Below are 13,932 nucleotides of genomic sequence, written 5' to 3' on the forward strand. Positions count from 1 at the left end.
GGGGGGGGGGGGGGGGGGGGCCTCGATAACAAGGACAATAATGAGAGATCATCATCTTTTGGCAAATGACAAGTCGCGGATCTCCAGCTTCATTGAATAAAGCACAAAATACATATGGAAAAGTGAAACTCCTCCAGAGTGCAATCTTGCGTAGACAGTGAAGGCAGGAGAAGACAAGCTGCGCTGGGAAAATCTTTTCTAATTACATCTGCACAAACTTTTATGAGAAAGTGTGTACGATGCGCGGACGATGCGAGCTGCACTCGTTTCATTCTTCTCTGCTTTGCGCATTTGTAGTTTCGCCACTTCCTCTCAGCTTCCCGATCGGTGATTGGTCCTCGGCAGTCATTTAATTAGGACCGTAGGAGAAACGATGCCTGGGAACGAGAAGGCAATCCCGAGAGGCAAGGGTGTTCCGACACTGCCAGGATCATTCCCCTCCCTAGTTGCGTGTTCCTCGTCGTTCGTATCTTCTGGTCAAGGATATTAACGATATTCTCTTCGATCAGGGAGGATCACCAGACCTACCAACCCACGGTTCTCTTCAAGAGAACAAAACACCACAAGGGTTCGATTTACTGTCTAGCCTGGACTCCGGATGGACAACTCATGGCCACCGGAAGCAACGACAAGACAGTCAAACTGATGCGATTCAACGCATGCACTTCGAACCTTGAAGGTAACTACACGTGCAACCAGACTGACGCGATAACACGAGTAACAGGAGAGAATGAATCCCACTCGGATGTCGAAATGGCCATCATTATTAATGATCCCGTTGAGCCGCGTCTTTTTTTTTTTATTTTTTTTATTTTTTTTTAATATAATAAATTTCCTTTCGACGCAGGCGATGATGTGGATCTGACCATGCACGATGGAACTGTGCGCGACCTCTGCTTCCTCGAGGACACCTCGAATAAGTCGAGCCTCCTGATCAGCGGAGGTGCCGGCGATTGCAAGATCTACGTGACGGACTGCAGGACGTCTACGCCTTTCCAAGCCCTCAGTGGACACAGCGGACACGTTCTCACGCTCTACAATTGGGGCGGTGCGATGTTCGTCAGCGGCTCTCAGGATAAGACCGTCAGATTTTGGGATCTCAGGACGAGGGGTTGCGTTAACATGGTCACACCAGCAACGGTACCTGGCAGCAAGGTATTCCGAGACATTCATTTTTCTTAAGAAACTCTTTTACTCACGGCATTTTCTTGCCCTTATCTTTTCCGTTTTCATGTTCTTTTTCTTTTTCTTTTTATTTTTCTTTTTCTCTTCTCGTCCGATAAGCTTTCCTTCCATTTAACACACGCGTCGTTCTTCGATCTTTCATCTTGTCACGACCTTTTGCATACCAAGACATGCGAAACTTTATCGGACGCCTATGATCAAGACTGAAAATGGAATCCAATTGTACCTACGTGTCTCTGAGTAGCATTTAATTCCGTTACAGGTCGGGAGCCCTGTAGCAGCCCTTTGCGTGGATCCTTCCGGAAGGCTCCTGGTCTCGGGTCACGAGGACAGCAGCTGCGTTCTCTTCGACATTCGCGGTGGTAGGACCGTCCAATGCTTCAAGCCTCACGCCGCTGACATCAGAAGTATTCGCTTTTCTCCATCCGCTTACTATCTACTCACCGCCGGCTACGACAACAAACTCGTACTCACGGATTTGCAAGGTTGGGGTTCCACTTCAAGTCCAAAAGGATTTCTCCAATTAGAATTGCCGAGAGTCTTTGGCACTAAAGCCTCATGCAAATTCGCTCTTTAATTTTCGCAGGTGACTTGACGATGCCTCTACCAAGCGTCGTTGTTGCTCAGCACCAGGACAAAGTAATTTCCGGCCGTTGGCATCCAACAGAGTTCTCATTCCTGAGCACGTCGGCCGACAAGACGGCGACTCTCTGGGCCTTACCGCCGGTTTAACCAAAGTTTGCGGAATATTCGTTCATCACAAAGTTGTCTTGGCCAATTGAAAGTGGCTGAGGTTCAGATCCAGTCCTTTTTTTTTTTATTGGAAGAACAATTTTTGTTTAACATAGACTTGCATACGTAACCATGACCAATTAAACCTTTTAAGTTTTGCCAACGTTCTAACGTAGACTTACGCTGCGCAGTCCGACACACCCGATGAAACTGAAAGAATCGTTGCGTTATTCCAACGAGAAATATAAGACTGCCGGTTGAAAATTTTGCTTAAAATACTTAACGGCGATAAAAATAATGATAATGACTAGAGAAAGGTAAAATAAGTGTAGGAGGAGGTCCGGGGGGTGGAGGGTGGTCATAGCTTTTATGGAGATTAGCAAGATGGCTCATTTCCGTAAACTTGCCGCGAAGACCTCGAAGAACACTCAAAATTTAACGTACATAAAATATATTGATACAAGACGTGAACGGCCAGATATTATCATTGTTACGTCAATGCAGTCCTGCATGAGATATGATAAACTTGAGTTATTTCTCCCTTTTGTATGTGTGTCAGTGTAACTCCTGAATACTGTATTGTAAATACGTTATATTAGAATTAATATCACTTTTACGAAAAGAAGAGTTATTCGTGTACAGTCGATACAAAGGCACAAATCCCTAACTTTCCATACTCTCTTGTGTCTTTGTGGCACGTCACTTTTGGTACTGCGTTACGTAACGGTACCGCTACGTTACGTTGCATCGAAATTTCTGTATTGCGTTGAATTGGCAAGAATACATAAGTGGATGCGTAAGACGACTGCGGGAACGAATTATACTTTTTAAGGATAATACCATGAGAAGTAACGTTGCTAATTAGACGTAAGTGAAATCGATGCTTGAACCTTTTCTCGTACACACCCGGTATAATTGTGCGCGATCCACCATGTCACGGCGAGAAATCGTTTGTGTGGATATTAAGTCTCAAGGAGCCAATGATATTTGAAATCTGAAGATCTGCTTGTATTAAGAATTTTGTCGTGCCTTCCGTCGGTAGTTGCTCTTTATGATTTACGTTTATTTTTTTATTTCTACGCTCGGCCGCATTTACCTCCCTCGAGTCTCCTTTTTTTGCGACCAACTCATGTGCGGTAGAGAATAAATATAAAAAAGAAAAGTATAAAAAGTTTTGCTTCTATCACTTACTACTTTCTTACGTATGTCTATTACGAGAGAGAAAAAAAATTTATATGATATTATTATTGTTATTGCCGCATTAAAACTTAGATCTTTGTACTTTCCCTGTAGATACATATAACACTGCTAGTTTTAATTTAAACAATAAATATGTCATTTAAAGAAATACGAATTGTTGTCGTCCGTTGTTCATTGTTAAAGATGGTACCTGCGGTTCCACATCATTCTCTTTTTCCGCGTCCGACTGATCGCAGGTACTACGAACAGCTTCACACCTCTTTCTTGATTGCGTCTGTTGGCAATCGCTAGAACAGTGAGTTCCTCTTGCCTAGAATGAGTGAACTAATGAAGCGTTCGAGGACTGCGGCCGGAATTCCACGTAATTCAGCGTTCCTCTTCGCAGTTAGCTTCGAGCTATGAGGACGGTGCCCAAATAAACGGCAATTATAATAATCCGGATGAATGGAGAAATTGATAGGGGCCTGACCGAATCCGTGATGGTCAACACAAGTATTCGAGAGATTTAGGGCCTGAGGACACGTCTCGCGCAGCCTCCCACCCAGAGAATTCCGAAATCACCGCAGTTCCTTTCTGTTGGTCCATCTTTGGCTGGACACCGGCAGGGAACTGGCTGTCTGCCCGCCGCAAAGACTTCAGGAATGCTTTCGACGATCTTCCTTCCCCGAGGTGCTGGCCCCTTTCTTATAACAGGGTTGAAGCGTCGAGAGACCATATGCTCCTCTCTCACGATGAGCTTGAAACATTCGGACTGATGCCACTCTCGGAATTTTACGAGCACAACAGTATAACTAATGGTCAATCAGGGCGGGCTTTTTTAACGTCAGATATATATTTCCCAGCAGGAAAACAAGTGTCACTGTTCGTTACACGTGTCCTTCTGCTCTCTTGTCAGTGTACTTCAAAGTTTAGCCGGAAATGCAACTGCGACAGTTAGCTCTCTTTCCAGGGCGCATGCGTCCTGATGCGCCTCGACGCCTCCCTTGTCAAAAATAAGAGCAGAGAGCGAGTACGTAGGTATAGGTGAGCAATCGAGAGGTGAAGTCGACCGAGTAGGTGAATAGGTATATTAAGATAATCGTTCCCTAAATAATTCATCACACGCGCATTCAAATTAACGACTTATTACTGGAACCACCTCCAATAGGGCTAACGCGCACGCTTTGTTTCATAATACGCTATCATTTGACCAGTGACTCTCATTTCTCATTTCAGACAGCCTGAAGATCCTGGATCATTTTCTCGTATTCCGAACGTCAACTACCGACAAGATGATCATCGAGGAAGATAAATTTTGGCTGACTTGATTTACTTCAAGCGTATATGAAAGATCTGCCTGGTGAATTAATCAAGAGCCGAAGACACTTTGATCTAATGAAGAAAAATGAAAGACCGTGTATGTCACTGTGCACCACTGCCAGTTCAAATCACATTCAAATGAGAAAAGAGGGACGCAAAACGATCTTATAATCTTTCTCGGAAGAGGATTTGGGTTCAAGGGAGATGATAATAATTTAAATCGCGCCACTTAGCATACGTATAATTTGGCGTTTAAGAGGATTTCCAGTCCGGGACTTGGGGCCCAAAATCGTAATCATCGAGTCAGGGTCGTCCCGGGGGCCCGCCAAAAGACATAATGACCGTCATGCCCAAATAAAATGCGTCGAAGCGAGTTTAATTTTGAGGGAATTCGAATGTACAACATGACGGGAAAATGACGACGTTGGCGACAGGAAGATAGTAGCGACGATATGCGGAGCCCTGAAAAGTTGCGATGGAAGAAGTTTAAAGAATTTTAGAACCTGACAGCTGTTGCGAGCCCTTACCAAAGTCAAAACCAGAGTGGCCCGCCGGCCGATTTGATCGAATAACCGAGAGTCTTCGAGTAGCCTCGAATATCAGGCTAGATGCGCTTTATGCACCTTTGCGTGAGCTCCGAGAAGTTTCCTTTTCGGCGCCACAGTTCATTCTCGATGGCAGCCGTATCTCCTATAAGTTGTGCGTAAACTTCTCTGGGGATCATGACCTAGTCTTGCAAGAGATCGAGCTGAGAAGGGATATGTTTAGGTAGGAAGAAATTCACTCGAGGTACTGGGCTCCTCCTGAAGGCACAAGGGGTCCCGTTTATCATTATAATACCTAATTCCTAATTCCTAATTCCTAATTTCTAATACCTACTACCTACTACCTACTACCTACTACCTACTACCTAATACCTAATTCGAGAAATGAAACGAGCGGGTTTCGCAGCATAATTCATAACACGCGATCACAGTCATTCCTATTTCCTACCCCGTAGTGAGAGGGTCAGGCTATAACTCTTTATAATAGCTAATATCTCACAACAGTCGTATAAATATGAATCGGTTACTAGTTACTACTTACATGTTAGAAAGATTTATTGCCAAGGTACCGGACCATGGAAGTGCGAGTGAGTCTTTCATCTCTGTCTCTCCTCCCTCCCCCACCCCCACCCCTCACTCTTTCTGGTCGTCTCTCAAGGCGCTTCTCAGTCAATTAAAATCTACTTTTAATCGCTCACTCTTGATTGTGGTCCATTATATTGTCTCTTGGGGGTGCATCGAGCGATCCGACGAATGAACTTTAAGAGAAGCGTGTCGCGAAGGGTCGTAGCCATGATAGTCCATTCGGAATGGTCAAAGGAGACCACGAAGAACAATCAGCATGGTTCCGCAGAAGAATGACTTTGATGACTATCACGAAGAGGAAGTGGAAAAATGATTGAAAGCGATGAAAGTGGCCGAGGGAGTTGTGAACGGTGGAGCTAGGAGGAGACGGGGAGGAGACGTGGAGGAGACGTGGAGGAGACGTGGAGGAGACGTGGAGGAGACGTGGAGGAGACGTGGAGGATATTTGAGGAACAGTGTCCGATGCAGAGAGTGTCTCGTCAGCGGAGGGTTCCATGCGTTCGAAGATGGAACCGGTTGCCCCTAATAACCACCCTCGCATGGCCTAAGGATCTTGCGACCTGCAATCACGCCATAGACAACTGCAGCGACTCGATCATTATCACGGGCAATAATCACTGGCGTATTCTGGCTAAGTGCTCCCTCGACGCTCCTCTCCGCTTCGCAGCCTCCCGCACACGCACACGCACACGAATGATAATCAGGGAGCACGTTCGCTCGCGGATGGACAGGATCTCTAATTCGGAACAATTACCCGAACGATTAAAAAGATTTAATTGTCTAATGTGGGCCTTCGCGCAAAGCACTTTCGAGAAACGCATATATAGCTCGCTAGATAGATCACGCCTTACGTCAGCTCCTACTGCTGGCGGCTCGCTCGCATTAGAACCCTCTGCGTCTGCGTTTCACTCTTTTCGTTCTTCGTTTTCCTCGGCGGTTAAGACGATCCTCCTGCCATCTTTTTAAGCTTCCGATGCTCCTTTTCGCTCTCTCTCTCTCTCTCTCTCTCTCTCTCTCTCTCTCTCTCTCTCTCTCTCTACTCCCTGTTGTCCTTTAATTTTTTTAAAACACAATAGTCAATCTACTATCTAATATTGAAGAGTCGTTGCTATTGCGAAAAGTGAATCGGTGGAGCTTCGCAAAAGTTTCGATACTTTCTTTAAGCTCAGTGAAAGGAGATCCTTTCGGAAGGGTGAGTCTATCTGGTGACGTGCCGTTCCTAATGTGGCCGACGGTCTAACCTCCAAATCGCATAATTCTAGGTTACGTCGGGAAGGGAATACCTCGGAATGGCTTGAACCGGCACGAGGTCTGATGCGCCATCAATTGACGGTGACGAAAGGCAAGAGGAGGACGGGGTGAAGCAATTTGAAGAAAAATCACGTAGAGAGCGAAGAAGTTAAAATCCAGGAGCAGTCTGGCAGGATCAGATATGCGAGGAAAGATTCAGTAAGCTCCCAAGATCTCGGATCTTCCAGTGTCGCGAGTCCTGGATCTTCTCGGCGGGGGTCTTCGCCAGGGGTCTTTACCTTCATATATTTTTCGTGTTCTTCAAAAGCGAGAATAGAGAGTCGAGTTTCGCGCGCGTCTTGCGTACCTTGGCTCTCCTATTAATTAGCGTCGCTGCAACTATCGTTGGCGCTACTCAATTCTTAAATATCCACTGACAATTAAAATAAAGAAGAATAAGATCGCGAATATGCCACTGCCAATTAGGCCAACCGTTAGGAAGTTAAAAGCTACGTCGCATGAAAAGCATTTTTCAACTGGCGGCGCCTTCCTTGATGCTTCGCCAAGGAGGAAATCTCCGATCGCCGATTCTTCTCGAGAACAAAGGATCAAGGAGAAGACTGGTACGTGTACGTAGTAGGTACGTTAAAGTCTTGAGAATGAAACGTAATGATTATGAAAAAAAGAGGAATAACGAATGAAGATCGAAATTATGTAATATTTAATTGATATGATTAACCGACAAAAAATTCCGGCAGCATCAGTCAATTATTTTGCCTAATAAACTTATAAATTGTTCGCGATTGCCGTAAGTCGCTGCAGATCTCACTCTGAAAAGTTGCCATAAAATGCATCCGAAGTGAGGTCCACGACGTTACAAATGGTACCGTGGATCGGCGCTAATTAAATCAGGCCCAACAAATTTTTTTATTTGGGTATAAATTTCGAGCGTTTATTATTCGTTCGTGACAGCGGGGCGCTCGTTAGAGACCGCCCTAGTGGTCTCGAATTTTCAAGCTTGCCGGACTGGGGTGCAACCGTGAGGCTCTCGAGTCACGTCGGCTGCCCAAAATTGGCACCGCGAGATCTCTCGTAATTCGTAATCTCGACTAAACCTACTGAAGAATCAGCCTCTCGTTCTCGCGTTGCCGGTAGATGTCATTTCGGTGGACGCATTCAGTTTTACCGTTCGTTAACTCGTCCCCGCTGGCGTCTCGATCGTTACAGGAGGAGCGTCGTGCCTCGCGCCGCGGCGTCGGGATCCCGCGAGTAATCCCAATTAAAATTCCTCGCTTATTCCATAGATTACGTAACACTTTTCCGTGACGTCGTCACTTCCTTCGGCTCCCTCCTCAGTCCCTAACTAGTCTGCAGTACGCACGGATTTCAAGTGCCATAAAAAAGTTCTCGCAGGTCTCGTTGCGAATTCGTCGTCATCGTTAGACGGTACCGCCACGCTGCGGCGCTGACTCGAAACTCTGCGCAACAGGTGCCTCGTGGCCAAACAAGGACGGTCGATACCTCTCGCACGGAGATAGCAGAGGAGCGACGCATGGGGAATGGATGCCTCGAGCAGTCGACTACTCCACCTCCGTACCTCCTTGGTTGCCTCTCGTTCCTTCTCCTCTCTCTCTCTCTCTCTCTCTCTCTCTCTCTCTCTCTCTCTCTCCTCAGCTACTCGCGCTCCGTCTCCTCCTCGAGCGCACCGCTTGTGGCTGCGAGACTAGAGACGCCACAGCATCCGACTACCGGTAGCACTTGCTACTCAACCGGAGAATGAAACCAGTTACGAAGGAAACGTCGATAGATCTGCGTCCACGACTGACCGCCGAGTCCCGAGAAGAGACGAACGACAGAGCGAAGATGAAAAGGAGGAAAGACATCGACGTCGATGGTTTAGCATAATTGCACAATTTTTTAAGTTAGCACTCTGTGTGGCCACCCAAGTAATTAACTGCTTCCGTGCTTACAATGCGTCCAGGATAAAAATGACTCGGAGTTATTAATGCGACGCCCCGCGACGAGATCCCATATTTCTCCGTGGCGCGCCCTACAAAACACGAAGCAGCACGAAGCAGCACGAAGCAGCACGTAGCCCTTGCATCGGCCTATTTGTTCCAATAGCCGACGCGGCAAAGAATTAACTCCGCGAAAGAAAGAGTGGCGCGGCCTGGCGCAAAGTAAAAGGAGCCAGGGCCCACGCAAGGAAGTGCCCGTGCAAAATCCCAGAGCGTGTTTCAGCGGCGAAGATTAAGCGCGAGTTCAATTCTCCAGAGGTAGGTACGTACTGCTGATCGGCGAGGACGACGATCACGAGGACGATCACGAGGACGATGATCACGACCGGCACTGCCATTCACGTACTCTCGAACGGTCGAACCGGTTCCTCGACGTTTCCCCCGACGCCCATCTACTGTACGAGGGACGCTTCCTTGCAAATTTCTCCCGTTCCTTGCTTCCGAATTGTGATATTGCGTAGGCATTAGACCATACGTCGGGTGTGCAGCGCGTGGTTGGGAAGAGGCAGAAGCAACAAAAGGAGCAAAAGGAGCTACAGGAGCTAAAGGAGCTAAAGGAGCAGGAAGAGGCAGAGACTTGCCATTGTCGAGCGGTCAGTATGCGAATGCATCATCTTCATTCGAACATTCAAACATTCGAACGTTCGAACGGCTGCCTAGTGTTTCGTCGCGCACCCGAAAGAAAGCGGCGGCACCTTCGAGAGCGCTCGATTTTAATTAGGGGTGCCGATAACCAGTCGGCTGATCCTCCATTACGAGTAGAGGCCACCTTCGGTCCCCACTTGGGCCCCGCTATTGCCCGACTCCAGATTCCCCTAGCCGAATTCGAGGCTGGCGCATTCCTGGATCCTTTGCTGGTACTTGAGTCCGTTCGGCTCTGGCACGATGAAATATGGGACAGAGACACGGTATGTTCGGCGGCAACAGGTTGTTGAATGCTGTGCCGACCGCTCGCCAGGCCGAAGGGACCCGAGCTACGTCGAGCCTAGCCGAGTGAAGCCGAGAAAAGCCGAGGAAAGCCGAGGAAAGCCGAGGAAAGTCAAGCTTCGAACCTCTGGGTTATCATCAACTGCTGCGTGGCAGAGAGCGTCGGAGGCACGTAGAATCTTCAGTTCCGACTCTACGAGTGGTGCCCAAGAGGCCCCTCCCGGTGGGTCCTACGGCTGGGTCCCGTAGCGCGTCAATGTCGAAGTAACTACTGCCGCGATAAGCACACCTGTTGGAAACTTCTCATGCAGCTTCGCCATGTGGCTCTTTTGATTGATTGTGTCTTATTATTTAGATTAGATTCAGATAGTATTGTAGATTCTTGCTCCATTCTTCTATTCGTTTTCTTATCCATCGAGACCTTCTGTTATTATTATTATTGATACTTAAGTTTCGTCCACTCGTCATTGCAGGAACTTTTATATACGTTTCCTATTCGTATACTGCGAAAGCCAAAATCAGATGAAATGAAAAGTAAGAGATTTTAAGTAAAGCACCCGCGAACTGCGAGATTTCTCAACTTTGTAAAACTTGTCGAGTGGCTCTGAGAGAAAGGAATGGTGTTGAGACGAAAGAGGGAGGGAGGGAGGGAGAAGGAACAGGATGAACGAGGGGAGGGGGTTCTTTGATAGGAACGATGATAAAGCTGCACCGGGTTACCTAATACTCGCACAATGGCGACAACGGTGCATCCCGCGCTTTCATAAATCTCCGAACAAGAGGATACCTCGAGAGGGTTATCTCGAGATGTATCTTGGGCTCCGCTACTAAATATGTTATAAATCCTTGCACGGAACATCAGGGAATCCATTGAACGTGGCTAATGTCGGTAGGCTTTTTGGTCACAGGGGGGTATGGTTGGCGAAACAGCGAAGCACCGAGCATCGAGACGCCGTCGACTCCAATGGCGCCTCCCATTAAAAGAGGGAACGAGGTAATAGTGCTTGTCTGCCTGGCCATCTCTAGCTCCTCCATCTTCACATCTGACGGGGTAACTGAACTTTTTAACTCTCGAAATAGACAGTCAACAGTCAACAGTCAAATGCCCCGCAAGTGAGAATTACTTCGGAGACGAAAAATAGTATGCAACATTTCTACAATGATTTTGATAAATAAATCAACTCCGCGGGAGCTTCCTCTCTAAATTCTAATCTTCACTAACGAGTAATGACTATTATGTCATTTCGGGCGAAAATGAAATTTCCGGAGGTGCAATCAAACGAATCGAGCATATCGGAAACGTTATTCGCACGCTTCTGCGGATTGTGCATAAATAGTCAGTAAATAGATATTATATTTTCCGGCTGAAGATTCTTTACAATAGTAATTGTGCTGTTTCCTGGCTCTCATTTGAGTGCTTTCAGTCGTTAATGTGCGGTGGCCGTGCAGGCCGAGGCCACGGCTTCCTCATAACTCACTGCAACACAACAAACAGTTCATCTAGCCGACTGACGCGTGGGTGCCGCAAACATTTCACTCGAGACTCGAGAATCGAGAATCGAGAATCGAGAATCGAGACCATTCGAGATCACTTTGACTTTGACTTCTCGCCCCACCTGAGGCACTTTGGTGCACCTTGCCAACACTGCACTGTGTTACGCAGAAGGCGGATTCTACGCTGGAGACGCAGACTCCTCCAGCACGTTGCGCGATTATCCGAATGACTATCACTTTGAATATTGACAAACTGCCGCCAGTCGAAGGAGACGCGCAACAGAGTCACAGCGATAATATTTTATTGCCACGTGGGAGAATCTCCATGATCCAGTAAAGAAATATATATGCTCGCTCCTGGACTTGCTTAGAATCGCAGCCAGCGCACCAATGATCGCATCTGTAGGTGTTTATTCAAGATGGCGCGCACATCCGATCGAGACAAGAATGTCCTGTCGGTAGTAAAGGATCAGAAGGGTCGAGGCTTCTCGGATCCCGCCGTAGAGACGAGACGTTTTACGTCCCAGGGAGTTCGATGCCGCGACCTTTGGGTTGCCGGACGGTGCTCTGGCAGGACTCTATTATTTAGTAGAGAGATAAGACAGCGGCGTACTACGGCAGGTACAGATATCGCTGGTAATTGACGACTCGTTTTATAGAGCAAGATCATGAATTCTCGTTCGCCCGTTCGCTCGATCGAGGTGGCCGAGTGATGGAAAATTTATGGGAACCAAGTACCTATCAGTTATTTGGGCCATAAGGTACCTCTGAGTCTTCGTGGGCTGGACTTTGAGATAGTATCGATTAGACGTAAATCCGGTTTATTAAGTGCCGTCAATAAATCCTAATGGACAGTGCTCGCCCTGGATGACGTCGTGTTGCGTAACAATAACGACGCCAATTACACGCGGCTTTTATTCTTTTCCGAGTCTATCGCTTCACTGGCACGCCACTCCAGTCCTCCTGCCAGTCCTCCTGCCAGTCCAACCTGCAGTTGACGGCTGTCCCTTCTCGGGCTGCTCGATCTCCGACCTACTACTCGATGCGTCACGTTATTCTTAAAGCTACGGAAACGCGAGGCTCGACTTTCACCCTCGTGCAAACGCATTGAAATGCACGGCAGATCGTCAAAAGAAATGAAAAGGCAAGTGAGAGAAAGATGAGCTGCGAAGCAGAGCCAACGAGTCTTGTCGGTTGATTTTACGAACGGCCGTAACGCAGCCGCGCACCTGTGCGCAGCTCACGCACTTGCGAGAAGCTCAGCGCCCGGATCGTCACAGTCCCGGTAACGGTAACATTGGCACCCCGAGAGTACTTTTCCGTTTCCCCGAGTGCGCATCGAGCGATACTCAACCTAAAGGCGCGTTTGTCGAGCGTCGAGCGTTCACGAAGGAAAACCTGAACGTCCTACGAGTGAGCTCGTTCGTGCCAATCTGTTGCTTTCTTCTTACGGAATAACTGTCCGATTTCAAGAGCGAGCGAGAGAGAGAGAGAGAGAGAGAGAGAGAGAGAGAGAGAGAGAGAGAGAGAGAGACGGACATGCTGGACAAATCTTTCCTAACGAATTGTGTGCGTGTAGATTGGAACCAACTTAAGAATCGGATTGTGGACGTTGAGCCTCGCTGCATTCTCGGGCAGTATCTCACGACCTTAAAGCGGCTGAACGATTCAATTTGTAGTAATTATAATGCAACAACGGTTCGAGCTACGCCCAAGAGCCGAACTACGTTCCTTAATGTCGCTCGTATGCGTCTTTCATTGGAAGCACTTAAGCAGCGGCATCCCGTGTGTGGGCGTCTTGCGCCTTGCGTCTTGCGCCTTGCGTCTTGCGTCTCGCCTCTTGCGTCTCGCCTCCCGGCCAGCATCGCGAGAGCAAACGATCTCAATGATTTCGTTACTTGGACCAACCAAAAAAACTATCCTCCGCTAGCAGCCAAGTCAGATCCTCCGCTCTCCACGCTTCCACGTAAGGAAGGCTCCGCAGTTTACTTCGAAAACCGACATCATTTCAATTTGGAGTTCTAATCATTAACTTGAGCGTCGTAGCCGCAGCACAGATCGCGTCCATTCTTATACGAATTTACAAAAAGAATAATGCTTACGCGACGGGAGTAATGTAGGGAAAAGTGTGTAGTAAGATTTAAATATTGCAAGTTCCTCCCAAGTCGACTGCAACATCCGTAGACATAGACTTTTTAGCGTCGCGTTTTCATAGGGATAGCTAAAGACGATACTAAAAAAAATAATAAATCTACGAACGATGCGGCCTGCTCTGATGGAATTTGAAACTATTTTCAATGACAATGAAATTTGTGTATCGGTCTAATTGTCGCATCGGTCCAATCCTCGGTACAGGCTTCGTCCACTCCGAATCACGCACCCGTCGTCCTAGCGACCAACAGTAAACCGCGAAAGTTGAGATGGCTGGAGCCGCGAGCGTCGTGCGCGTGCTGGGCTATCCCGTGAGGATTGACCCGTATCAGGGCGCGCGCCGTAATCTCGAAAATCTAGGCATGTGCTGAATCTGCCCGCGTACAGTCGGCGTCGCTCGCGTCAAGTGGGGTCAATTGGCCAAGAGGGCCTCGGCCCGACGCTCCCACACTCCTCTCAATTTATTCTGACTTCAATCGAGCCCTCGACCCATGCATTTAACATTCGCCATCGACTTTTTTCCATCCTATACTCGACTTTACTCTTTCTCGCCGCCAACCCACCCA

General features: G+C 47.7%; 1 protein-coding gene across 6 annotated transcripts in view; it reads left to right on the forward strand.

The window, feature by feature from the left end:
* Nucleotides 1–3,265, forward strand: part of LOC107274258 (WD repeat-containing protein 47) — a 35,895-nt gene extending 32,630 nt beyond the window's left edge. For 4 of the 6 annotated variants that reach the window (XM_015753222.2, XM_015753221.2, XM_015753223.2 and 1 more), the window contains 4 exons: nt 510–679; nt 848–1,155; nt 1,448–1,670; nt 1,772–3,265. In XM_015753222.2, the coding sequence (XP_015608708.2) occupies nt 510–679; nt 848–1,155; nt 1,448–1,670; nt 1,772–1,917 (847 nt within the window). In that variant the 3' untranslated portion in view covers nt 1,918–3,265. The remainder of the gene's footprint in view (nt 1–509; nt 680–847; nt 1,156–1,447; nt 1,671–1,771) is intronic. The other 2 variants (XM_015753225.2, XM_015753228.2) reach the window with 1 other exon arrangement.
* Nucleotides 3,266–13,932: the final 10,667 nt, after the last annotated feature.

The sequence above is a fragment of the Cephus cinctus genome, unplaced genomic scaffold, assembly GCF_000341935.2.
Source record: "Cephus cinctus unplaced genomic scaffold, Ccin1 Ccin1_scaffold2579, whole genome shotgun sequence".
In the NCBI taxonomy this organism is placed as follows: domain Eukaryota; kingdom Metazoa; phylum Arthropoda; class Insecta; order Hymenoptera; family Cephidae; genus Cephus; species Cephus cinctus.